The sequence below is a fragment of the Acomys minous genome (assembly GCF_964271855.1).
Source record: "Acomys minous genome assembly, chromosome: 2".
In the NCBI taxonomy this organism is placed as follows: Eukaryota; Metazoa; Chordata; class Mammalia; order Rodentia; family Muridae; genus Acomys; species Acomys minous.
This window is the reverse complement of record NC_140484.1, coordinates 53,411,230-53,438,783: the sequence shown is the minus strand read 5'-3', so window position 1 is coordinate 53,438,783 and position 27,554 is coordinate 53,411,230. Positions and strand designations below refer to the sequence as shown.

Genomic DNA, 27,554 nt, shown 5'->3' with positions numbered 1-27,554 from the left:
CGACTGCAAGATCCAAGGGGTGGGGCTTCGCCATACCCCAGGCGTGGGTGCAAGCCACTCCGGATCTTCCGCCCCAAGCTCCCCGAGGACCAAACCGCCTTCTTCGCGCCCGTGGATACCGAGGAGGGGCGGGGAGTGGCCGCGTCGCGCAAAGGTTGGCACTCAGTAGGTGCTCAAGGAGAGGCCGGTGACAGCACGGGAACCCAAGGCACGCTGCCTCCCGGCCTCCCGCGTGGTAACGCTCCGGTGGCTCACATGGTTTTGAAGAGTGTTTCTGCTCCCAACGACACCCATCCCCACAACAAAGAAACTCGCCATCCCCGGCCGCCTCCCCTCGGTGCAGCCCGGAGACACAGCGGTCCCGGAGCGTCGTGCACCGGCAGCTGTACACTAAAATCGCGCCTCGGGAGCTGTCCCTGGTAGGTGCAGGTGCGCGCGGGACGGGGGCGGGTGCCGACCCCGCAGGGCGGCGAGCGGCTAGTGAACTAGGTGGCGCCCGCCGGGCGCGCGGCGACGCCGCCTCCACCGAGATTTAAAGGGCAGCCGGGCGGAGGGATCTTCGAACGACGCTCGCTGCGATCCCTCCGCCTTGAGGCTCAGCGACGGCAACGACGCGGCTCCTTCTCTTGGAAAATCGCTCTTGTGCCTCCGCCGTCGGGTGCCGCGGCGGGGAACTTCATTCTCTCTGGCGTCTCTCCGCCTCCTCCCGCACAATTCCGTCGAAGCCATCGCGGCCGCTGGCGCGGGGCAAAGGAGCGCGCACGCTCGGGGCCGGCGTGGTGTCCCTCCGCCGTCAGCCCGCGGACTCCTTTTCGTGTCCTTCCACCGAGCCCGGGCGGTGTCCGGGTGGCTCACCGGGGGTGGCGACGCGTCTGCGGCGCGGCAGCGAGGCTCGGGGGCTATGAGGTGAGGACGCCCGGGGACCGGAGGCGGCACCCGGCGCTGTGCGAGAACGCAGGACGCGAAGCCCCGAAGCCGGCGGATGCCTCTCAGGTCCCGCGGCTGCGCGCGAGGCAGAGGTGAGGCCCGAGGTCTGTGAGGCGGAGGGTGGCCCAGCGCTGCGAGCCAGGGCTCGGGGACCGGGGCTGGGCGCGGGCCGCGGTGGCGGCCGCGGCGGCAGGGTTGGAGGGGGTACGCTCGGCGGACGCGGACTCCTTTATCTCCCCCCTCCCGTCAGCGGAGGCAGCGGGCGGTGCTACGTCCGTGCCGCCATATTGGATTTTACTCTCCAATTTTTTGCGGGGGGGGGGATACCGAGGGAGGAGAATATTTTTTGGTGATTAATTTTTCTAGAGGGACAGAAAAGTGTAGCCGGGCGCCTCCGGGGGCCCGGTGGTGGGGCTCTTGGATGGGCCCGGTGCTGGAAGACGGACCGTGCTGGCGGTGAGCCGCGGAGGGCGTGCGTGCGTGCGTGCGTGCGTGCGTGCGTGCGGGGACCGGGCCGCGGGGCGGGGCTGCGGGACCGGGGCGGCCAGGCGAGCGAGCGCGGCGGCCTGCAGTGGTGGCGGCGGCCGGAAGGGAGCGGTAGCGGTCGCTCGGTCGGTCGGCGGGGGCCGGGTCGCGGCAGCACGAGGGGAGCTGCTCGGCCGCTCGGGATTGGGGGACTGTGTTTTCCTTCTTCTCCAATGGGCGGCCGTGAAGCGTCTCGCCCAATCTGCTCGCGCCGGCGCGCCGAACTTTCGGTTGTTTTTGTTTTGGCCCGAGCCGGGTTTCCTGTCGCTCCAGCGAGCCTGTCGCTCTCCGGTACGCGCCCTCCCCCTCGGTGCCGTCTGTCCCTCGGCGTTGCCGGGCCCGCTGCACTTACGGGCCCGGCGCTGAGGCATTGGCGTCACCCGTTCTGTCACCTGCTCGTCGGACCAGGGAGTGGGGAAACGAGAGGGAGACCTGAGGTTCATCTTGAACTTCCTGATGGAGTTCACTCTGAGAGAACCTTCTCTCCAGAGTGGGCAAGATGAACTACCTGGACTGATGGGCTTTAAAAAAATTTTTTTTTAAAAACTTGCTTTCTAGACTTAAAACTGTTTTGACACAGAGTAGCTTGAAGTAGCTCCCTTCCCCCTGCAACTTTCCCCCGCCCTCTCCCCGCCCCCTTTAAAAATTGACAGCAACGTCCGGAGGTATTGGTAATTCGTAGACAAAACCTAAGCCCGTTCAGAGGCAAGGAAGAACTTTTTTGTTTTTTGTTGTCTTTTCGTGAAACGATCACAGATGATTTGTGGGTGAAGTTCATGCCTGAAGAGTGAATTGCCAAAGACACATTTACTGTGTGGATGCAGGTTTGACCGAGCCCCTCACTAGGAGCTCCCTATGGCTCAGAGTTAAAAGTCTGCAAATGTCTTAATGCCCGTGGGGAAACAATTTTTAAGCCTGTACCCTTTCTGACATTGGAGGTCTACTCCCTCTCCCAGGCTCACTTGTTTTAGATTCCTGTCTCTTTTGGCTACCCAGTCTCTGGCGTTCCCATATCCTGTCTCTTGTCCCAGCGTGCACCCATCTTCAGAAAAGCCCCTGGAGAATGCAGGCTGCTGCTGGCGCACACAGCATGATTCCTTGTGCTGTGTGGATTGGCTGTGCCTTGCACATCCCTTGTTTTCTTGTGAGCCTGTTGAATCTTAGTGCTAACATTCATCTGGTTCACCTCAGGCCAGGTGCGCAGCAGTCACTTCCTGAGAGAGAGAATTTGTTAATCTCCAATTTATCAAGCCTGTTTGTAGTTTTTCAGAATGTATCTAGTCAGTTACATTGAAAGTGTTAGCACTGCTATTTTAGAAACAAAGCTCTTCCCTTCAGAGTACTCATACCTCAGCAGGAAAATAGGCCTCCGTCCTTCGCTGGGATTGAAACCCAGCTTTTTCAAAAATCATTTACAAAGATTCTCTCTTTCCTTTCTCTCCCAAGTGCTCTCTTGATGGTGTGTCACCCACTGTGGTGACACGGGACACTCCTTTGAGCTTTCCACACTTGTAGAAGATACCAGTGTACCATGCCTGGCAAAGCTAGGTTGCAGGAATGTGTGCAGATGAGAGGGGAGTGGCCTGGATGTGTGTGTGCTTGAGCAGCTGTTTTATAGGCGGAGGGGGCAGTCTGTTTCCCTTTGCGTCATCCTTGGATCTTACCCCAAATAATGCTTTTTCCTACATAGCTATCAACTTGTAGGTTTATAGGGCTCAGCTGTGTGGCTGGCGTATATGGCAGGGTTGTGTATTGTGTCTGAGAGGCTCCTTGTCTTCAGGAGTACTTTTTCAGAGGCTTGCAGAGCACATGCTCTCAGATGAATCACCATGATTCCATTATGTTGTGTTTTTGTCTGTCATTTGTGAACTTTACCTTCTCTGTACTCACCAAAGCCTTTCTCTCTGGTCAGAAGGTCTAGGACATTGTAGGCTCTAGAGCATTCTTGTAAAAACAACGGCCCATGTGTTGTCATCCCTCTGTGGGGTCACAGTATTGGCTGCCTAGCATGTATTGAGTAATTGCAGGAAGACACAGCATAGGGTAGTTATATCTTAGGTATTTATGTGTATGTGTAACCTTTACTTTTTCTGCCTTCTTTTTAGTTACCTCTTTGTTTTAGGAGTAGATAAAACACTTATTTTACTGGCATGTCAGTTAAGAAAGTGGATTTAGTTGTATTAAGACTCAAAAAACATCCCAGCACTTGAGAGGCAGAGGCAGATGGATCTCCGTGAGTTCGAGACTAGCCTGAACTACAAAGCACGTTCCAGGACAGCCAGAGCTGTTACACAAAGAAACCCTGTCTCAAAAACAACAACCCCCCGAAAAAAAAACCCAAAATAAACAAATAAACAAAATCTCAAAAATCAAAGTAACTGCAAGGTAAAACTTCTGACTAGCTGATTGACTTCAGTGCAGCATTTGCAAATTGACTTCTTTCTTGGATAAGTTACCAGTTTTGAAATCTTAAAACATCAGGCTGCAGAGACGGCTCAGTGAGTTCTGCTCTTCCAGAGCGCCTGAGTTCAGTTCCTGGCACCCATATCAGGTCGCTCAGAACCACCTGTAACATCAGCCCCAGGGGATCTGATACTTCTAGCCTCTAAGAGCACGTGTACTCATGTGCACATATGCACACACATACACATAATTAAAAATAATAAAAAGATCATTTAAAAAAAGAAGGCTCGTAAGTTTGAAGTGTGAATTAAAACCCCTGCAGGTTTTAAAGTATACTTTTTGTTTTGGGGTTTTGTTTTTTTGTTTTTTGGCTTTTTTTTCAAGATAGGGTTTCTCTGTGTAACAGCTCTGCTTGTCCTGGAACTCGCTCTGTAGACCAGGCTGTCCTCGAACTCACGGAGATCTACCTGGCTCTGCCTCTCAAATGCTAGGATTCAAGGTGTGTGCCACCACTGCCCGGCTTTAATGTATATTTTTAAGTTATGTGTGTGAGTTATTTTCCCTGGATATGTGCGCCTGATATCCCACCCCCATCCCTGCCCCAGAGATCAAAGAGGACATCCAGTCCCTTAGAACTGGAATTACAGGTGGTTAGGAGCCATTGTGTGGGATCTTGGAGTAGAACTTGGGTATTTTGCAAGACTAACAAGTGCTCATAACCACTGAGCTATCTTTCTAGCCCCCAAGTTTAGCAGGTTTAAATGGCTGAATTTCATAAACTTTGTATGCAGGCAAGGGTTCCTAGTGAGCAAGTCAGGAATTTTTTTTTTTTAAAGATTTCTTTATTATGTATACAATATCCTGCCTGCAAACCAGAAGAGGACACCAGATCTCATTATAGATGGTTGTGAGCCACCATGTGGTTGCTGGGAATTGAACTCATGACCTTTGGAAGAGCAATCGGTGCTCTTAACCTCTGAGCCATCTCTCCAGCCCCCAAGTCAGGAATTTTTAACTGGCATGTGGGTCCTGTTTAACAGCCTCATGTAAAATCCATCTTCCACATCTGCATTCTTCCTTCTACTCTAACAGGAAATTGTTACAGAAAAGTTTTTATAGTAGGTCTCATTGTAATTTCCATTCCCAAGTCACTGGGTGCTTCCTAAAGGTTAGAAGTACCAATGAGAGAAAAGGTGCCTGATCAGTATCTAACTATTTTTTTGCCTATTAATATGAGCTGAAATCTACTTTTTCCTAGTCAAATTCTTTTCCAAAGTGTTTGAACATGGTGGCTGTACCTATAATCCTAGCCCTCTAGAGATAGGCTTTCAAGTTGAAAGTCAGCCTGGATTACATGGTAAAATCCTGTCTAAAAAGCCAAAGCCAAGCCTAGAGGTGGTGGCACATACCTTGAATTCCAGCACTTGAGAGGCAGAGGCAGGCAGATTTGAATTTTATGTCAGCCTGGTCTACAGAGTAAATACTAGGACAGCTAGGGCTACACAAAAGAAACTTTAAAAACAAAAAAACAAACAAACATTTTTCAGTTTTAAATATAACTGTCTTAGTCCCCAATTTTTAGCTATGTGCATATTTTAAATGCATTGTAGGATTTTATTGTTTTAAAAGAACATTATAGAGACTTCATCTATACAATTAAGAATCACAGCTGGGCATGGTGGCACTTAATCCCAGCACTTGGGAGGCAGAGGAAGGTGGATTGCTGTGAGTTCAAGGCCAGCCTGGTCTACAACATGAGTCCAGAATAGCCAAGGCTATACAGAGAACCCATCTACAAAAACAAAAACAAAAAAGAATCACCCTAGCCTATTTTTATAAATCTGTATTAACTTCTAGTGATAATATATATTTTTTCTTTCTTTTTTTTTTTAAAGAAAAAGATTTACTTATTATGTATACAATGATCTGCCTGCGTGTACATATGCACACTCGAAGAGGGCACCAGATCTCACTATAGATGGTCATGGAGCCACCATGTGGTTTCTGGGACTTGAACTCAGAATCTTTGGAAGAGCAGGCAGTACTCTTAACCTTTGAGCCATCTCCAGACCTGTATTTTTTCCTTTTTAATTTTTTTTGGGGGAACAGACTTTCCATATTGGTATTGTTCAGGCCAGAAAGTTAGAGTAGCTGAGTTCTCAGGTACCCGAAATCATTTACAGCCGAGTATCAGCCTTCATTGTCTTAAATAGTGTCACAGAGGTGGAAAGATGCTGCCCACAGTCAGTGAGCCTCTTAAGTGACATTTTACTTTGCCATTTTCTTCCCATGGTGCCTAGGGACAGCATCTGCTGCCTCTGGCTTCAGGCCCTGCGATGGGGCTGGCTGGTGTGGTGATGGGACAAGCTCTAGGGTTGTGTAGAAGTTGTGATGTTATAGGAGGTGCTCAGAGGACTTTGGGTGCAAGAGTCAGTAGCTGTGTTGCAGTCTCTGCTGTCACTGACAGGCCCAGGTCTTTGCTTCTGCAGAGCAAGTAGGCATTACATCTAGTCCTAACTTCTACTTCATCTTCCCATGCTTTCCCATTGCAAAGAACCACTTCAGTCACACATAACATCTCCAGTTTGTTTACCTGCCTCTTCTTCAGGCTGCATATGGTATTATGCCTTTTAAAGTGTCATAAGAGGCTCTACAGTCCAGGGTTTTTTTTAATTGAGATACCTGCACAGTGGGTTAGCAACAGGAGTTGCAGTGGCTTCATATGATTTTTTTTTTTCTCAAAGTGGAGGCTCTCGTGGTCCCTCTAGTGTTCCATGGCCACAACAGCCATTCCAGCACCACGAACAGTGCCTGAAGGCTCCCGGCAGGCTTTTGCTGTGTTTGTGGAGTGAGTGGATCCCAGGTCTGCAGAGCGAATCATTTCATCTGATCTGTAGGACAAGATGAAGTATCTGATGTGTTTTAATGACTCAGTGATGTCCGCAGAGTGCTTCTGTTATCAAAGCAATGCTTATGTTGCATCGTGTGTGTGTGTGTGTGTGTGTGTGTGTATGTGTGTGTGTGTACACATACACTGAGAACAAAGGGTCCTTGACCTTTCAGTCAGTGAACTTGTGGAGTCTGGGGCTAGAGAGGCCATAGGAAACCTCTCTCCTTTGAGAAAGAAGCCGAAGCAGCCTTAATCAGGGTTCTAGAAAGTTCAAAGTTAGCTGGCTCTTAAAAGGTTTGCTGAATAGAAGTAAATATTCAGAGTGCCTTCCTTCCCATGATCATTCTTATGTTTTCCTGATTAAAATCTCCTGGTGTAGCTTTTGAGTTTTCACATCTCTGTAGTTCTTACCAGGTTGTGATTATTTCGATGCCTGCATATGTGGTTGTCCTTCCCACACTGCTCTAAACTCCGTGACTGCCGTTCTCTTACAGAATCTTCACACATGGGGCAAATATATCCAAAGTTTTGTTTGCATTGACACTGTATTGCTTTTTTGTATGGTACTAAGATTATACAGTTTCCAATCTGACCTTGGCTTATTTTTCGCCTAATTCTTCTGGCCTTGTTGTCTGTACAGTGGTAGCATTGTGTACGTGTTACAGGGCTATGCGTGGACAGATGATGTGCTGCCCAGTTCTTGGCACAGCTCTTGAGTCATGGTGATGGCACAGTGTGGAGCACCCAGAACACTAGTTAGGAGATGGCTTCTGTTGTGCCAGGACAACCCCACTTAGGTCTTCACTTTCACCTGGAGGTAATGGCTGAGTGCTGGGCATTAAGCTCGATATTTAGCCACGCAGGCCTGTTCACTCGCTGCAGGAGGGGTCTTGCTGTGTGAGGCACTGCTGTCCTGTCTAGTGCCTGTGTGTCTTGTCCATCCTTGTCTCCTCCCTTCCTTGACATTGAACTTCCTGTGGCAAAACAGAGTATTTTTGTCTTGTTGGTGTCTTGTATCATTGGATGTGGTACTTTGTTGGAAGTGAATTACTTTAGTCAAATAACTTGCTACTTAAGTTTGTTTGGGTTTTTAACTTATTTTTTGAGAGCATCTCACTAAGTAGTCCAGGCTGGCCTCAAACCCTAGGTGGCCCTGCCTCAGCCTCCCAAATAGCTTGGATTATAGGCATGGGCCAGTGTGCCCAGCTGAGCCTCTTCTTTGATTTTTACCTGTATTTATGTCAGGAGTTGAGTACTGTTTGGAGGTATGGGCTGTACTTACAGGTTTACAGCAGTACATGGCATCTATTTCTAGAAGAGTGGCTGGAAGGACAGCAGAGGAAACACTGGTTGTCTTGGTCCTTGGTTGTCCTGGGTGTTGCTATTGAGTGAGCCCTGATCAAGTGGGAAGATGGAGACAGCCTTTGTTTTGTTTTGTTTTGTTGACCTTGTAGTTGGTGTTTGGTTTTGTGGAGTTTCCTTACAGTGGCATAACTAAAACCTTTATTTTTAAAAATACCTACTGAGGCTGTTGGAGTTATAGCTTCTCTTACATAAAAGCCATGGTCAAGTGCCCAAAGGTGGAGGTAGAAGGAACTGTCAGTTGGCACATTCTCTGCGGAAGCATTTGGAGAGGACTGTATATTCCAGGCCCCACTATAGACCCACCGCCAAATACCATAAGTGCCTGGTTAGAACTTACCACAGAGCGGCTTTATTGCTTTAATGTTTTGCTAAATCAAAATTTCTATCTAAATAGACTTTGCATAAAATAGAATGTTAGCCATAACACTTCTAAGGAGTTGTTGTTATGTGGCTTAGCACATATCACTTTAGTACCTAGATGTGTAGTTGAGAAGCCAGCTGTATTTTCTGAACCCATGTAAGTCTGTACCTGTGTCTCACACCTGTAGTTACAGGGAAATCACTTTAAAGATGTTTTCAATATGTTGGTTCTATAAGGACAGTCTTGATTGTCGTGGGATTCTGTATGCTTCTAGTCCAGTGACTACAAGTTTCTACCTGGGTGGACTTTGTCATGGTCTTTGTAGTAGTTTCCTGTGGCTGCTAGAACAGACCACCAGGTTCTTGGTGGCTTAAAGCAAGAGTGGTGTGTGGTATCACTTGGGTGTGATGAGGGGCTAGCCTTAGCCTCTGCTCCGTCTCTTGTTGAAAGACATTTTTATGTTATTAGGGGCTCAATTAGGTGGTTCAGGATTAATCTTGTCATAAAGCCCTTACTTTAATTAAATTTAATTTAATAATAGCATCCTCAGAGAACCCTTTTCTTTGTAACATTCATAAGTTCCAGAGGGTAGAACCTAACAAACATTGCAGCCGTTTCCCTTCTTCAGAGTAAATCAGACTAGCCAACTTACCACAATTAGTAGTTTTCAAAATCTCCTGAAAAGGTGGTAGTTTAGTTTCTGTATAGAGGTATTCTTGGCCTCAGGCCTAGTTCCCTTGGGTCCAGATGAGGGTATGACATCTGAGAGCACCTGGGAGAGCTATTGATTGGCAGAACAGGTGCGCGTGAGCTTAGCTTTACAGAAGCTAGGTAAGGGAAATGGAAAGGGGAGCCTGGTGTGTGTGTGTGTGTGTGTGTGTGTGTGTGTGTGTGTGTGTGTGTGTGTGTGTGTGTGTTATCTTGCCTTAAAACTATATAGAGACCTGTTCTTTAATTCTTTGATTTGATCAGGCACTGATTATCACTTGTGACAGCTTCACTGTAGAGACATCGTGTGAGTTTAGAGAAACAAAAATCTATGCTTTGCTTGTTTTGTCTCCTAACACCACTATCAAGTCACCTGGCTTCTCAAATGAAATGTTGTCCAACAATGTAGTCACAGAAGCAAGAGTTGACCATAAATCCATGGTCCCTTTCTGGAAATTTTCAACTGGAGTATGTGTCTCATCAAGCTGTCTGAAGTCTTGGGATGGGATGTTGGACACAAATGCCTCTGGTAGCTCACAGGATTTGCTATTGGGCTCCTTAGAGAGTAGGTATGTGCTGATTGCGCGTGGGCTTGGAATAGCACTGGTGAAACTGGTTTGAGTCTGTGGGTACAGCATATTCGGGAGGAAAAAAACTCAACAACCAGTTGGCTTGTTGTGGCTTTAGGGTTTGAAAATGGGGGGAGTGACACAGATGGCAATATGTCCAGCCCCCTGTGAAGTTCCAGCAGTGTAAGTACTACCTTGAGCTTCCACTCAGTATCAAGAGCCAGTGTTCCCAAGTCAGCAGACAAGACATGGCAAGTGGGAAAGCTGAACCTGCAGGGGTTAGAGCAGGCCAGCAACATCCCAGGTCAAGGCCCTGTGGTGGGAAGCATTTTTCTTTTTTTGGTGTGTCTGTAAATTTTACTGCAGAAGCAGGTATGCGCTCATGTTGCAGAGCTGACTGTATTCCAAGTAGAGTGTTGTCACTGACCCCAGAACAAGCAGCTACTGTTCTACCAAACTGTAGCTGGATCACTTAAAGTGTTTTATTTGCTCTTCTCAATAAAGATTTCTAGAATTCTCTAACAAGATAGAGACTGTTTTTTCATTTTTTAATGTTTATTTACTTGTGTTTGTGGTGTGTATTTGTGCATTCATACTATAATGTTCACGTGGAAGTCAGAGGACAACTGTGTGGGTCCCCGGGGATTGATCTCAGGGCATCAGGTGTGGTGGCAAGCACATCTTTACCCGTTGAGCATGTCACTGGCCCTGCAATCTGCTTTTTAACCTTTATTTTCTTTTTCACCCATTTGGGATTGTGTCCCTGCTGCTGTGTGTTTTCTCTAAGAAACCACACAGACAAAACTAGCATGTTAACTTTGTTCAAGAGTTCTTGGTAATGTCACAGGAATTATGTTTACATTTCTGACAGTCACTCAGAGGCATACTTTTAATTTTTAAAAAAGTAATTTTCTGTCAAGAGTATTTGCCAGCTTGTGTGTCTGTACAGATGGTGTGTGCCTCATGCCTGTGGAGGCATCAGATGCCCTGGAACTGGGGTTATATGTTACAAGTGGTTATAAGCTGTCACATGGGTGCTAGGAAACAAGCCTGGGTCCTCTTAAGAGCAACCAGTCTCCTTAACCTCTGAGCCATCCCTCAGCCCTCTCTGCAGAGATTTTTTAAAAGTCGTTTGTGTGCAACATTAAACAAAAAACTCTCCCATCTTGAAGTTAGAAACATTTGGAAGCAGAGTCCTCTAAATGGACTAAGACTGTCAACTCAGGAGACTGACCAGCGCTACTTCGCTTTCATCCAGAGACTGGGGGGTAATGGGGGGGTCTCCATTCTTGCTTGGCACGGGGCAGGTACTTCTGATCCAAGTACATTTACTGAGACAGCTATGCTTTCTTCTGAAACTGGTTAAACTATCAAAGCTCTGGTGTTTTTCATTATAGCATTAAGAGAAAATAGTCCCCCTCCCCTAAATGCAGCTCTAGTATTCTCATGTGAGGGAAGGGCCTGTGGTAGTGGATGGGAGCTCTCTACTTAGTGATAAGATAACATGACATGATTATGAGTTTCCATGTTTATTTCAGTTCTTTTGAAGGCTGAGATTCTTTTGTACTGTGTTTGAGGTGGGAGGCCTCGCTGTGTAGTTGGCCTCAAATTCATGGTCTTTTTACTTACGCCTCTAAACTAGTCTTCCTCTTAATTCCCTACATTTTTTTTGTTAGTTTCAGCAGTTTTCCCAAGTGTTTCATACTGGTCCTAAACTGCCCCCGTCCCCTTTTACCTAGGCTTGGTACTAGAACCTCCTTTCCCCACTTGTTAATCCAGTGACTCTTTCTCCCTTAGTGCTGGTGAACCAGTCTTTCGGGAGTGATGCTGCCATCTTTAGTGCAATCACTGCTGTGCTTCTTCAGAACCTAGTTGCATCATTTTCAGAGAGTGCAGGGTCACTTGATGATCTTCCACTTAGATGAGCATGTCACTCCAGCCCAGAGAACTAACTTTATTATAAGAGTTTCATTGATCTATGGTGACAATATCGTACACAAAAACGATGTATCTTGATCATACCCCCCAACTTCTCCCTCCACTCCTCCCAGCAACCCCCAACACATCCTATTTATTTATTTATTTTTGTGCCTCCCTACCTTCATAACCCAGGCAGTATTGCTTACTGGAATATTGGCTGGTGCTGCTGTCGTGCTCTTGTGTAGATTACCACAACTGTAATGAGTTGATGAGCAGCTATGCTATGTCTGGAAGGCAGCATTTCACAGCATCCTCCCCATCACCCTACTCTCAGTCTCTCCACCCCTTCCTCCTTGATGTCCTCCTTGGAGCTAAGAGCAGGGCGTGATATAGATGTCCCATTTTGGCCTAAACACTCAGTAGGCTTTTAGTCTCAGCACTTTGACTGAGTCTCTGGATTAAGTGCTGAATATTGCGGAGAAGTTTCTCTGCCCAAGGCTGAGTGGAACATTAACCTGTGTCTATAAATATTTAGGAGGCAGTTTGACATGCTCATTTAGCAGTAGTAGGTTCACCGCTACCCTCTCCCTCCTTTTCCTTTTAGGCAAGGTCTTCTGTGGCCCAGACTGACCTCAAACTTGTTATGTACTTGAGGCTGGTGTTTTAACTACTGATCCTCCTGCCTCTGTACTTCAAGTGCTGAGCTATAGACATCCATTTCCATGTCCACCAGTTTTTAAAAAGTTTAACACAGGGACTAGACAGGTGGCTCAGCAATGTAGAGTATTTACTGCGTGTTTGTTTGGTTTGGTTGGTTTGGTTTTTCCAGACAGAGTCTCTTCTCTGTGTAGCTTGACTGTCCTGGACTCGCTTCAAAGACCAGGCTAGCCTCGAACTCATAACGATCCGACTGCCTCTGCCTCCCGAGTGCTGAGATTAAAGGCATGAGCCACCATTTCTGCCTGGTTTTTGTTTTTTTAAGACAAGATTTCTCTATGTAGCCTTGGCTGTCATGGACACTGTGGGCCAGGCTGGCCTTGAACTCACAAAGATCCACCTGCCTCTGCTTTCTCGGTGTGTGCCATTGCTTTTGTAGATGGCCCCAGAGTTAAGTTTTTTCTCAGCATCCGTGTAGCAGCTCACAATGTTCTGTCACTTCAGTATCTCCAGGTAGAATACTCCCAGAAACACTTTAAGAACTAGCATGCATTCTGGCTACAGTTCTGAGGCTGATAGGCTAGGGGTTGTCAAGGGTCATTCTGATGAAAACTGATGTGTCCAAATAGCTTTAGCGGTAAGGGGTAGGGCCCTCTATCCTACCTCAGAGAGACTTGCCTTCATATTCGCAATAGCTAGGAAACAGAAATCAGCCTAGGTTTCCACTCACTCATGAGTAGATAATGAAAATGTGGTACGTGCATAAATGGCATTTTACCTAGCTATAAGGAAATGAAATTATGAAGTTTGCAGATAGATGAATGGAACTAGAAAAAACTATATTGAATGGGGTAACCCCTTCTAGTGGCCTCCAAGGTCACCAGGCACACACATGATGCACATACAGGCATAAAGACAAAATACTCAAATGCTAAAATAAAAATAAATGAGATTGGAGAGATGGCTCCTGTTCAGTCACTTACTGCTGCTGTAGAGAACCTGGGTTCAGTTCCAAGCACTCACATGGTGGCTTACAGCTGCCTGTGACTCAGGCTCCAGGTGATCCATCTCCCTCTTCTCACCTCGAAGGGCTTCTACAGACACATGCTGTGTATACGTACACTCAGGTGCACACACATACATATAAAATAAATTAAAATTACTAAAAAATAGAGAGCAGTGTGTGCTTTTAAGCATTGAGCCATTTAAATCTTTAGCCTCCCAAATAAAAATTTAAAATTTAATTCAGACCCTAAGCCATCTCAAATTAGTCTGTCTGTTTCTAGTATTCCTCAATCTCTAGATTTAATTTGCGTAAATCTTTCCTGGCATCTTTTGGTAATCTTCCTTTTTGTCCTGCCATTTTTTCTTTTTCTTTTTCTTTTTTAAAGAATTTTATTTATTTTATATATGAGTGCTCCATGTATGCCTGCATGTATACCTGCATGCCAGAAGAGGGCATCAGATTCCAGTAGATAGTTGTGAGCCACCATGTGGTTGCTGGGAATTGAACTCAGGACCTCTGGAAGAGCAGACAGTACTCTTAACCGCTGAGCCATCTCTAGTCCCCTGCCATCTTTTTTCATCACAGACTCTATTCCTCAGTGCATGTATAGATACACTACATCTATGTAGGATGCTCATTTCTTAGCAGGGCTAAGGGTCATTAGTGGCCTGTCCTGACTTCTGAATCTCTGCAGCCTCTACCCAAGGTGATTTGAAATGCTGTTCCTGGGCTGCTCTTTGCTCCTTCTTCCTGCTCCTTTGTGGGCTGCTTTGTCTTCATCTTAACTTGTCTTCTCAGCTCTTGGCCTACTTCATCCACACTTAGGCCTATATAAATATGGATCTGTGGCTTGAGATACCATCAGCTACAGGGCACTAGGTGGTATCCGCAGCCTGTTTCTCAGGCCTGTGTCAGTTGCTGTACTCCACTTGGTTTCCAGTGGGCATCTAGAAATGACCGAAGCCTGAAGTCTTTGTCAGCTGCCTCAGGATTCTTTCATCAGACTTAGGAGTCCTCATCGTCTCACGTCCTCAGTTAGTCTCTCCATAAGTGCTTTCCAGAAGGTTCATGGAAGCCAGCCATTTCTTGCTACCTGTGCAGGCCTTTAGTGTGTGAGCTCTTCACAACAGTGACCTGCTAGCATGGTCCTTTAAAACTGAGGAAATGCTGATACCACTCTGATTCTTGTGTTTCTGAAAGAATAAATGCTGTCTCCTAGTGCCTTCTAAAATCTACTTTCAGTTGACTCTCCTTTCAACCTCTCTGCCCTGCCTTGCCCTCTACCCTCTTGTCTGCCACAGCCACACTAGGCTGAGAAGGTGTTTCTGCTCTAGGCTGATGTTTGCCTAGTACACTTTTGAGTACAGCTAGCTTCCTCTCTTCCCTCAACTTTCTTAGAAAAAAGTCACCACGCCTGCTTACACCGCTTTTCTTTTCTCCAAGGTGCTGACATTCTTTTTTTGTTTTTGTTTTTTGAGACAGGGTTTCTCTGTGCAGCTCTGGCTGTCCTGGACTCACCCTGTAGACCAGACTGGCCTCGAACTCACAGCGATCCACCTGCCTCTGCCTCCCCGAGTGCTGGGATTCCAGGAGTGTGCCACTGCGCCCAGCTCTCTGACATTCTTTTTAAAATAATGCTGCTATGAATACCATTGTACAGGTGTCTGCGTAGTTCCTGCTTTCAGTTAAAGATTCATTTATGTTTAAGAGTGTTGTGTCTGCATGTCTGCATCATATGCAAGCCTGTGCCTGAGGAGGTCACAAGAGGGTGTTGTATCCCCCTAGAACTTGAGTTACAGAGTTCTGAGATAGCATGTGGATGCTGGGAGTTGAGCCTGGGTCCTCTCCAAGAGGAACAAGGGCTCTTAAATGCAAAGCCATATCTTCAGCCCCTTGATTTGAATTTTCTGGGCTTTGTTTTTTTGAATTTATTATGTGCCATAATGCACATGTGGAGGTCAACTTATGCCTTTATGTGGGTTCTGGGGATGGAACTCAAATTGCCAGGCTTAGAGTAAAGCTTTCTTAGGCACTGAGCATTCTCATTTTGCTTTGATTACTAATTCATCATTTCCTGGTTTGTTTTTCCCACAGGTGGGCTGGGGAGATGGATCAGTTGGTAAAGTGCCTGCCACACAAGCATGAGGAGCTGAGTTCAGAGCACAAGCACCAACTGAAGCCAAAGAAAAGTTGGATTTAGCAGTATATCATGAAATTAGATAGCAAGCCGTCACGCCTTTAATCCCAGCTCTGGGGAGGCAGAGGCAGGAAAAAATCTCTATAAGTTCAGGGCCAGCATTGTCTACACAGCAAGGGCCTATGCAAAAACCTTGGAGTCCAACATTCAGGAGCCTCTGCTGAGCTGTAGATGCAGCGTTGTTGGTGATACTCTGTGACTGGCACACACCTCCTAACTGTGCAGACAGCAGCATCAGTTGGCCACATGGTAGCAGTCCTGCTGGAGTTGTTCTTTGGTTGTTAGCCTACTTTCCGTTGCAGTGAGAGCAGCTTGTAGCAACTGAGGCAGTGTTACCAGGATGATTTGCTGGTGACCTTTTCCTAAAACTTAGGAAACGATGTCCTTGGTAGAATTTCTTATAAGTTAAATTTTTTTTCTTTTCTTTTTTCTTCAGATTTTATTGGACTGGAAAGATGGCTCAGAGGTTAAGCCACCAACCATATAGTGGCTCACAAATATCTATAATGTGATCTGCTGCCATCTTCTGGTGTGCAGGTACACATGTAGGCAGAGCACTGTATACATAGTAAATAAATAAACAAATCGTTAAAAAAAAATTTATTTCATTTATTACAGTGTTGTGTCTGCATGTATGCTCACCTGCCAGAAGAGGGCACCAGATCTCATTATAATCATCATGAGCACCATATTGTTGCTGGGATTTGAACTCAGGACCTCTGGGAGAATAGCCTCTGCTTTTATCCTCTGAGCCATATCTCCAGCCTCCTAGGTTAAATTTCTGTTCCATAAATTTTCTTAGAAAATTAGTCTCAGCTGAGAGTGGTATTACACGCCTTTAATCCTGGCACTCAGGGAGGCAAAGGCAGGCAGATCGCTGTGAGTTCAAGGCCAGCCAGGTCCAAGACAGCCAGGGCTACACAGAGAAACCCTGTCTTAAAAAAAGAAAAAGAAAACTGGGCACGGTGGCGCACACCTTTAATCCCAACACTTGGGAGGCAGAGGCAGGCGGATCGCTGTGAGTTCGAGGCCAGCCTGGTCTACAAAGTGAGTCCAGGATGGCCAAGACTACACAGAGAAACCCTGTATCGAAAAACCAAAAAAAAAAAAACAAAAACAAAAAAAAAAAAAAAAAAAAAAAGAAAAGAAAAAAGAAAGAAAGAAAAAGAAAATTGGTGTCTGTCTCCCTCCCTCCCTCCCTCCCTCCTTCCCCCCCCCTTCTCTCTCTCGTTGTCCTGGCAGACAGAATAGTGAAGAAATTATTAGAGCAGTGGTTCTCACACTAACCTGTACACCACAAAAAAAGTCTTGTTAAAACTGGGTTCTTCACTGGGTGGTGGGTGGTGCACACCTTTAATCCCAGCACTCAAGAGGCAGAGGCAGACGGGCGGATCACTGTGAGTTCAAGGCCAGTCTGGTCTACAAAGTTAGTCCAGGACAGCCAAGGCTACACAGAGAAACCCTGTCTCGAAAAACAAAACAAAACTGGGGTTCTTGCTTCGAATCCTGTGGGTTGGACTTCTGAGTTGAAATTTAAAGATTCTGCATAGAGCAATTGCTGCCGTATCCAGACCCAAGTTCTGACCCAACACCCAGGTCAGTCCACTCACAAATCTAAGGGATCTCATGCCCCCTTCTGGCCTCTGTGGGCACTTGCACACACATCACAAAAATTAAATCTTTCAAGCCATTTCTACCTATCCTGCTTGCTCTACAGAGTTACACACTTAGGGCTCCTAAAAATACATTCATGAGGAATGTCACCTGGGACTTTCTTGGGAATTTTTAGAAGGACCAAAAGTGCTTTAAGTTCTCCGTCTTTTTCCCTAAGGGAAAAGAACTAAAATAAACTAGGTACTGAGCAGGGGCTAGAGAGATGTCTCAGTGCGTTAAGAGCACTGGCTGCTCTTCAGAGGACTTGGCTTCAATTCCCAGCACCCCCATGTCAGCTTAAAACTAACTCCAATTCCAGGGGATCCAAAAATCTCACACAGACACACATGCAGGCAAAACACCAATGCATGTGAAATAAAAATAAATTTAAGTTAAGCGCTGAGCCAAAAGCATAGCAGCAGGAGAAGTAGGCGTCACAGGGTAGCACAGGTGTGTCTTATCGTGTGTGTGTGTGTGTGATTGTGTGTGTGTGTGTGTGTGTGTGTGCGCGCGCGCGCGCACGCATTAGCACTGTGAGTGTCTAATAAAAAAGATTTGAAGAGGTCTGGCAATAACTAATTCAGTTTCAAGGCAATGTGGACATATTTCTACAGTGTGGTTTAGACTACAGCCTCCTTTAATAGCTGAGAGAGATTAGGAGATATTAATGTATGTTGTCCCACCTCAGGGTGGAGACAAGAAAACTAGATTCTGGACTGGAGAGATGGCTCAGTGATTAAGAACACTGGCTGCTCTTACAAAGAGCATCCACATGGTAGCTCCCAACTGTTTATAACTCAGTTCCAGGGGATTTAACACCACCTTCTGCCTAATTGGGCACCAGGCACACACATGGTGCACAGACATACATGCTGGCAAAACACCCATACACAGAAAATAAAAATAAGTTTTTTGTTTGGTTGGTTGGTTTTGGTTTTTCAAAGCAGGGTTTCTCTGTGTAGCCTTGACTGTCCTGGACTCACTTTGTAGACCAAGCTGGCCTTGAACTCACAGTGATCCGCCTGATTCTTCCTCCCAAGTACTGGTATTACAGGTGTACACCACTGTACCTGGCAAAATAAATATGTTTTAAAATTAGTTCTTTAATTTAAAAGATTTATTTGGGAGGGAAGAAGTTGTGTGGAATTGTGCTCATGTGGAGATGAAAGATCATCTTGCAGGAGTTGGTTCTCTCCTTTCACTGTATGTGTTCTGGGGATCAAAGAGAGGTTGCCAGCCTTAGTGACAAGCAGTTTGGCCTACTGAGCCATCTTGTGGGCTCTTCTAGAGGACCTGCGTTTGGTTCCCAGCTCCAGAAGATCTAACAACATCTTCCAAGGGTACTACATACTCAAAACACATAGTAATATACTGTTTTCTTCTCAAGCTTAAACATTATACGTGGTATTTGATCATCAGCAAGCGATCTTTAGACGAAGGTCAGGCTGAAGAGATAGGTTAGTGGTGAAGAGCGTGTACTGCTCTTGCAGAGGAGCTGCATTCAGTTCCCAGCACCTGCATCAGGCAGCTTATAACATCTGTCTTCTGAGATCTTACACTCTGACCTCTAAGCGCACCAGACCCTGCACATACACCCACACCCACACAGAGACATATGCTTTAAAATGATAAATCTTGCCGGGCAGTGGTGACGCACACCTTTAATCCCAGCACTCGGGAGGCAGAGGCAAGCGGATCTCTGTGAGCTTGAGGCCAGCCTGGTGTACAAAGAGAGTCCAGGACAGCCAAGGCTGCACAGAGAAACTCTGTCTTGGAAAAACAAAGCAAAACAAAAAACCCCCATGTGTTTATGTGTGTATGTGTGTGTGTATATATATATATATATATATATATATATATATATATATATATATATATATATATATATATATTAAGGTGATTGACATGCCTATAGAGAGCATACAGCCTCATTTGTCCAAAGGTTATGAATGTATGGAATGTAAGAATCCAGATGAAGTGGAAAATTCATTGAAATACGTGGATGGAGGACAAATTAATGGCCAAGAGAATATTGCTGCTATGGTGTTGGCACCCTGGCCTCAGCTACCCCCTCGGCGATTCAGCCCACCCATGAGAATGCTCCCACCACCTACCATGTGGTGCAGGTCACCCTCACGGATGAGGAGGAGGTGTTGCTCCCCGAAATGCAGGTCCCCTGAGCTTAGGAGGTCTCCATCTCCTGGATAATGACACCTCAGGAGCTGCTCAACTTCCAACTCCTCTCGATAAGCAGAAACATCAATATGTACCTCTGTAACTTACGATCCCCGCCTCAGTTTTGTCCTTTCTCTAGCCAAATGAGGCTCTTTGGGGAAGGCTCCCTTAGCAGGGTAGGCTTTGACGACAGTGGCTCAGAGATATTTCCTTTGCAAGACAGTTCTGGCTGCAGAGGTACTTTAGTTCATGACTGTGCCCATAGAGGTATCCTGTAGTATTTGGCTAGAAAATGTACCCCTTCCAGTTTTTTTCTTTTTTTTCAGTTCTTAAGAGTCTATTTGGTAGCAGAGCCAACTGGGACAAGCAAGCCTCCATATGGTAGCATGCCGTTTTCCACAGATGACCTAGAACCAGTCAGACAACTGCTCACGTACCCTTGCTTTTGCTGTGCTGCATTGCCAAAGGGACCAAGCTGCTGTTCTGTAGGCCTGACCATGTCCCTGCTGAGTGCTCTTCAACTTCTAGGGTTAAATGCCTTGGAAAGGGTCTTCATAAATAGCGTTCTGTTTTGTCCAGAGACTGTTTTATAGTCTCTGTTACTGTAAAATTGGTGAGCCACTTCTACAGGGTCCTCATGGAATCTCCCACCACCCCATTATCACCTGCCATTCATGGTGATGTTGCAGGCTAACCTTGGCAGTGTGTACATTGCCTTTTTGCCTTTATTGTACAGTCAGTACTATAAAATTTGTTTAGAGTTATAACTTGGTGGCATTTTAGATAAGGTTGTATTGTGCTTGTGTAGAGTGAAAGAACTATTGTTGAGTAAATATAGAATTAGAATGCAAATTTAAAAAATTAAAAGGGTCTCTAAGCAAAATTTATTATTTGTTTGCTATTTGGATAATATTTAGCTAATGTCTGATGTAGTTTTACTTACCCGTGATGTAATTTAAGTAGGAGCTTTCTCTGAGTTTAATGAAGATCTATAAGAACTGAAAGACAGGGACCATAAAAGTTAAACAGTACCTGAATTCAAATAGAAACACATCCAGAGGGAAGTACTTCAGAGATAGTTACCTCTACATCAGCCAGGCGTCTTTCAGCTGAGCCTGCCTTTTTGGTTTGTTTGTTTTGTGGGTGTGTGGTTTTGCTTTGTTTTTTGGTTTTTCAAAACAGTGTTTCTCTGTGTAGCCTTGGCTGTCCTAGATTCACTTTGTAGACCAGGCGTGAAGGCGTGTGCCAACACATCCAGCCTGCTTTTTTGTTAGTTTGTGTTTGTTTGTTAAACAAACATTTGTTTGTTTGTTTATTATGTTTACAGCGTTCTGCCTGCAGGTCAGAAGAGGGCACCAGATCTCATTATAGATGGCTGTGAGCCACCATGTGGGTGCTGGGAATTGAACTCAGGACCTTTGGAAGGACAGGCACTCTTGACCTCTGAGCCATCCCTCCACTCCCTTGGTTTTTTTATTTGTTTGTTTTGTCTTTTTAAAGCCTCTGTGAAGTCATACAAAGAAATCTTAGGGCACATAGAAATTGATGTTTTGTGTCCTAGGCTTTCCTGTGGACAAAGGAGGTAATTCCATGTAGTTTACTAACAGTTCATAGAGCGATACCAAAACACGTCAGTGGGTTCGTCAGCTGTGCTCAGGCAGAGGCGGTTCTCAGCTCTTGGTAACTGGAAAGGAAGTGTTAACGGAGCTCGAGGCCTGCTGTGGGAAGTTTAGGGGGAGACAAGAGTGATCTGTGTGTCTTTCTTACAGTCTGTTGACATGGTCTTCAATATATTTACCTCCCTGTTTTGTTTTTCATGTTTTGTTTCTGTAGGAGAGAACATTGAAATTATTCTCTGAGCTATCTGAAGAAAGTGACTAAATGCTCCTGGGTCAGGCCGTCTGTGGGTATGAAGTGGTTGGGAGACGCCAAGAACATGGTGGTGAATGGCAGGAGGAATGGAGGCAAGCTGTCTAATGACCACCACCAGAGTCAGCCAAAACTGCAGCACTCCAAGGACACCCTGAAGACGGGCAGAGGCGCCATTGAGAGGCGGTCCAACAGATGTATGTACATGCTTCCCGTCACCGTGCTTCCCGCTGACAGTCAGCAGAGCCTTTTCATCCTCAGAAATTCATTTGGTTCTTTCTGGGGTTTTTTGGTCTTTGAGGGGTAGGGTGTGTCCCATTATGTCGGCCAGGTTCGAAGAGAGTTCCTCCTCGGCTGCAGGGGTCCCCCTGCTTCAGCCTCCCAAGTACCTGGGACTACCAACACAGCAGTAGTTTAGATTCCTAGCGTATAAGATGTAAAACTGAAGTTTCATGCTTTATGTAATCTTTACGATGCTTTTTACCCATAACTTGTAAAAAGGTGATTTGTTCTGTAGGAGTTTTTAAACATACTACTGTTGAATTTCTTTTCTTTTCTTTCTTTCTCCCCCTCTTCTCCCTCCCCCCCCCCCCCCACGAGACAGGGTTTCTCTGTGTGGCCTTAGCTGTCCTGGACTCACTTTGTAGACCAGGCTGGCCTCGAACTCACAGTGATCTGTCTGCCTCTGCCTCCGGAGTGCTGAGATTACTGGTGTGAGCCACCATGCCTGGCTGAATTTTTTATATTTAAGTATGAACAAATGCCTTTCTGTAACCTCCATAAATGTTTCATGGAGCAAGCTGAACCACGCAGTCACCTCTTTGCGTGAGGAGTGGGTGGGAAAGTGATGATACTTAGGACACCCTTACCATCCTTGCCATCTCTTCAGACTGCGTGGACTGCTGAGTGACAGAGACCCTATGATGAAAAATGATCTCCAACCTCTGGTTTTTGGTGGGGATGAGGCTTTGTTTGTTTGTTTGTTTGTTTGTTTGTTTGTTTTTCGAGACAGGGTTTCTCTGTGTAGCCCTGGCTGTCCTGGACTCGCTTTGTAGACCAGGCTGGCCTCGAACTCACAACTATTATCCTACCTCTGTCTCCCAAGTACTGGGATTATAGACGTGCACCACCATACCCAGCAAGGCTACTTTTTTTGAGGGTTGGGAAGGTTGTACAATTGCTTCCTGTTTCTTGTTTCCCTCCACAATGAAATGCTCTAGGCGAGCCTATCCTTGAGTGGTCTGCCCGTGTTAAGGATGACTATCTAAGTTTCTGCTTTTCCTAACATTAGTCAGCCACTGTGGAAGTTCCTCAGTTGTGTTGGGTCTGGCTCATTTTCTCCTTAGCTTTAGGGGTTGATGCTGTTCATTGGGCTCAGGTGCCTCTATTCTTTGCAGATTGGTTCAGATCAATGTTTCTGTGGAAAACTGGGCATAATTCCTTCTTGGAATTAAGAATGTGAGGGCGCCCAAAACTAACTGGCTCTCTACTTGGACACCAGCTGCTCCAACGCTGCTGTCAGCATTGTGTAAAGACAGCGCCCTCTCAGGGGTATTGTTGTGGTCAGAGAACTAGCCATTGCTGACCTTCTTGTACACAACGTAAAAGGTTTTAGTTAAATTGTGAAGGATACCCAATGTGGTGAAGACAGTGTCATGCTGAGTGTTGTTGGGCAGATTGAATGGTGCAGAGAGAGCCAGTGACAGAGGAGAAGGAACACAAAATGCTCCATGGCAAAGCCATGGTCAGCTTGACTTAAAACCAGGGCCCAGACACAGAAACTGTCTCAAAAAAATAAAAAACAAAGTAAAACCAGGCTCAGGAAACATAAAGCTAAGTGCTGAAAGCATTGTAAAGAAAGTAGGCGGGGCCGCAGCAGGCACGGTGGTACTATAAAAACCCGTGCCTTTCTGTCCCGAGTGCAGCAAGCTGGAGGTGAACAGGAGAAGGGTGGATTGTAAAACCCTGTACATCAACCAGACCAATTGGGTATCCGGAGAACACTCCATTCTCCAACAGCAGTGTATTTATTATTCTCAAGTTTACGTGGAACTTTCTGCGAGATACATTGTATGATCATTTAACAAATCTAAGCAAACTTAAAAAGATTGAAGTCATAAATGTCTACCATAGAGTGAAAATTTGAACCAATAAAGCCAGGCGGTGGTGGCGCACGCCTTTAATCCCAGCACTCAGGAGGCAGAGGCAGGTGGATCTCTGCGAGTTGGAGGCCAGCCTGGTCTACAGTGTGAGTTCCAGGACAGCCAGGGCTACTCAAACCTGTCTCAAGAATTCAAAATAAAATAAAATTTAAAAATAGAATCAATATAAATTTTATTAGTACACACTCACGAATGACTGCCGATTCAAAGAAAAAATTCAAAAGAGAAACCACTGTTGTGTGGAGGCGGAGAGTGACAGCACACCTGAGTCCCAGCACTCGGGAGGCAGAGGAAGGAGGCGCTCTATGAGCTCAAGGCCAGCCTGGGAGAAATGAACGCAAAGAAAGTTTTTTTTTAAAGATTTATTTATTTAGTATTATGTATACAGTGCTCTGCTTGCATATCACATTACAGATGGTTATGAGCTACCATGTGGTTGCTGGGAATTGAACTCTGGAACCTTTGGGAGAGCAGGCTGTCCTCTTAACCACTGAGCTATCTCTCCAGCCCTTTTTTTTTTTTTTTTTTTTTTTTGTTGTTGTTTTTTTTGGTTTTTTGAAACAATGTTTCTCTATGTAGCCTTGGCTGTCTTGGACTCTCTTTGTAGACCATGCTGGCCTCCCAATTTACAGAGATGCGCCTGCCTGTGCCTCCTGAGTGCTGGGATTAAAGACCTGTGCCACTATACCCTGCTCAAATACACATTTTTTGAATATTTATTTATGACGTATTTTATGTATATGAGTATTCTATTTGCATGTATATCTGCATGACTGAAGAAAGGGGCATCAGATCCCATTACAGATGGTTGTGAGCCACCATGTAGTTGATGGGAGTTGAACTCAGGACCTCTGGAAGAGCTAAATAAACTTGTAATAAGTAGTCATTTAAAATCAGCAGAGCCAGGAGCTAGAGAGATGGCTCAGAGGTGAAGAGCACTGACTACTCTTCCAAAGGTCATGAGTTCAATTCTCAGCAACCACATGATGGCTCACAACCATCTGTAATGAAATCTGGTGGCCTCTTCTGCCTTACAGGCAGAACACTGTATACACAATAAATAAATAAATCTTAAAAAAAAAAAATCAACAGAGCTTACCCACAAAGAAAATCTCAGGCCCAGAGTGCTTTATTGGTCAATTCTCTGAGATGACTCAAGAGTTGATACCAGTGCTTGAGAAAGTCTTAGGAATACTTGTAACTCATTTTTTTCCCCTGATGTCAAAACTAGACATTACAAGAAAAGTAGAGACTGATACTGCTTCTGAATATAATGAAAACAAGGCTTTACAAAATACTGGCAAATCAGTCTGAGGATGGAGACCAACTTGTATAGTAGCATTTACCTAGAATCCCATCTCCAAGGCCGTGGGGGGTGGTTCATTCCCTAGCACTAAAGAAAGTAAACATGTGTGTACATGTTCCTGTAGGTGATTGCACAAATGCATTCAGGTGTTTGTACAGATGTTGGGTGTCTTTACTCTCTACCTTTTTTTTTTTTAAGGTGTATGTATGTGGGTGTGTAAGTCTAGAGGACATTGCTTGACATGTCTTCCTCTGTCACTCTAAACTTTGGAGACAGAGTACCTTCACTGAACCTGGAGATTGCTCTCTTGGTTAGACTGAGTGGCCAGCAAGCCTCTGGTCGAGCTTTCTCTGTCTCCATCTCCCTCTGGTGCTGGGCTTCTAGGCACATCACACCATCATGCCCAGCTTTCACATGGGTGTAGAGGATCCAAAATCAAGCCTTCATGTTTTTGGGTTTTGGGGTTTTTTCTTTTTTTGAGTCATGATTAATATGTGTGGCCTTAGCTGTCCTGGACTCAATTTTTTCTCTGTATGGCCTTGGCTGTCCTGGACTCAATTTGTAGGCTCGTCTTGAACTAAGAGAAATCCATCTACTTCTGCCTTCCCCTAGTGCTGGGATACAGGCTTCCATCTTTTTAAAAATTTAATGTTTATTTAATATATGTGTTGGTGTATCTATGTGCAGTGTCATACCTGTATAATACTGTGTGTTAACATGTCAGAAGACAATTAGAGAACTCAGGTTAACCTGTCAGGCTTGCTGGCAAGCACCCATCTTAATTTTTGAGACAGGATCTCATACTGAACCTGGAGCTCGTCAGTTTGTCTAAACTGACTGCTTAAAAAGCTCCAGGGGGTCTGGGGAGATGGCATAGAGGTTAAGAGCACTTGCTGTTCATCTAGGGGTCCTGAGTTCAATTCCCAGCAACCACATGGTGGTTCACAACCATCTATAATGAGATCTGATGCCCTCTTCTGTCTGACTTTCTTCTGTTATGCAATCATACATGCAAATAGAGTGCTTATATACACAAATAAAAAAAAATAAAGAGCTCCAGGGATCCTTCTTTCTCCATCCCTCATGGGTTTTTTTGTAGATGGCTCCCCACCCCCAAGACAGAGTTTCTCTGTATTAGCTGTGGCCGTCCTGGACTCACCTTTTAGACCAGGCTGACCATGAATTCACTTCGATCTACCTGCCTCTGCCTCCCAAGTGCTGGTAGGCCCAGCAACTTTTTTTTTAAAGACTTATTTATTATTTATACAATATTCCCCCCACATGTGTGCCTGAATGCCTGAAGAGAGCACCAGATCTCACTATAGATGGTTGTGAGCCACCATGTGGTTGCTGGGAATTGAACTCAGGACCTGTGGAAGAACAGACAGTGCTTTTATCTGCTGAGCCATCTCTCCCATGTGGATGTTGGAGATCTGAATTTAGCTCCTTATGCTTGCCCAGCAGGCACTTTTCTTATGAGCCATTTCTCTGGCCTATCAGTTGTTGAATGAGCCGTCTAGAAATGAAGTTAATGGTCGCATATGCCTATAATTGCAGCTCTGGGAGATAGAAGGAGGATTATAGCCCAGGGTCATCCTCAGCTACATAGTAAGTTTGAGGCCATCCTAGACTGTATGAGATCCTGTCTCAACAAAACAAGACAGTGGCCTTTTTTACCTTTATATCCTATGTAAACCTAGGGAAGACACTCATAACAAGCACATTAGACGTAGTGTTATCTCACTTTGAACAGCAGCTGCAGAGTGAATTTAGAAACCTTTTCAATTCATCAAAACTGAAATGCAGGGTTGAGAGATGGCTCAGCAGTTAAAAGTACTTAATGTTCTTTCAGAAAACCCAAGCTTCGGATCTAACAGCCTCTCTGGCCTTGGCATGTTGCCACACTCATGTAGTGCACATAAACTCACACAGGCACACATGTATAACATATATATGCAGTACAGAGCTGGACATAGTCTTAGCAGCTGGGAGGGTGAGGCAGGAGGATTGCCTAAGTTTGAGGTCAGCCTGGGCTATATAACAAGATTCTGTCTTAGAAAAGAAAACAAACAAAAACATAAAGACAGACTTAAGAAAATTTCATTTACTAATCTCAGCATTGTAAAGTCTGAGGCAAGAAGGTTGCTAAGAGTTCAAGACCAGCCAAGTCTACATGCCAAGACTACATGTCAAAAACCTTGCTCAAAAAATAAAAAGAAAACTCAGCCAGGTGTGGTGGCACACATTTGTAATCCCAGCACTCAAGAAGGCAGAGGCAGGCACATTTCTGTGAATTGGAGGCCAGCCTGGTCTACAAAGTGAGTCTAGACAGCCAAGGCTACACAGAGAAACCCTGTCTTGGAAAAAAACACAAATGGAAGATGTAGCCTGATGATAGTAATTTGGCTAGTGCATAGGAGGTTGCAGATTCAGTCCAAGCACTGTGAACAGAAACATCCCATTTACTAGTGCAGAATAGTAGCAGTTAGTATCTACAAAGCATTAAATGTATTTCTGAAAACTGAAAAGCATTGTTGAAACATATTGACCTACTAGGTGGAATAACATGTTGCTTGTTCATTGGTTACACAACAGATGGCGGTGCTCTTGAGGTGATGATCCCAAGGGGCATATTTGGAAAAAATGACAAATCCTAAAATAAAGGAATTCAAGGAACCCAGAATAGCAAATATGTTTGGGAATGCAGGGAAGGAAGTTAGGAGACGCTGGTTCCTTAACTTCAAAACATTTTTAGCCTGGCGATGGTGACTCACGCCTTTAATCCCAGCATTCAGGAGGCAGAGGCAGGCCGATCTTGGTGAGTTTGAGGCAGCACAAGGATGATTCAGTTTATCTGTAGT

At 45.4% G+C, this 27,554-nt stretch overlaps 1 protein-coding gene across 1 annotated transcript in view; it reads left to right on the top strand.

Moving 5' to 3' along the window:
* The first annotated feature begins 451 nt into the window (after positions 1–451).
* Positions 452–27,554, top strand: part of KMT5B (lysine methyltransferase 5B) — a 51,153-nt gene continuing 24,050 nt past the window's right edge. Inside the window, exons 1-2 of the mRNA XM_084750747.1 lie at positions 452–1,019; positions 21,190–21,422. Of these exons, the coding sequence (XP_084606873.1) occupies positions 21,266–21,422 (157 nt within the window). The 5' untranslated portion in view covers positions 452–1,019; positions 21,190–21,265. The remainder of the gene's footprint in view (positions 1,020–21,189; positions 21,423–27,554) is intronic.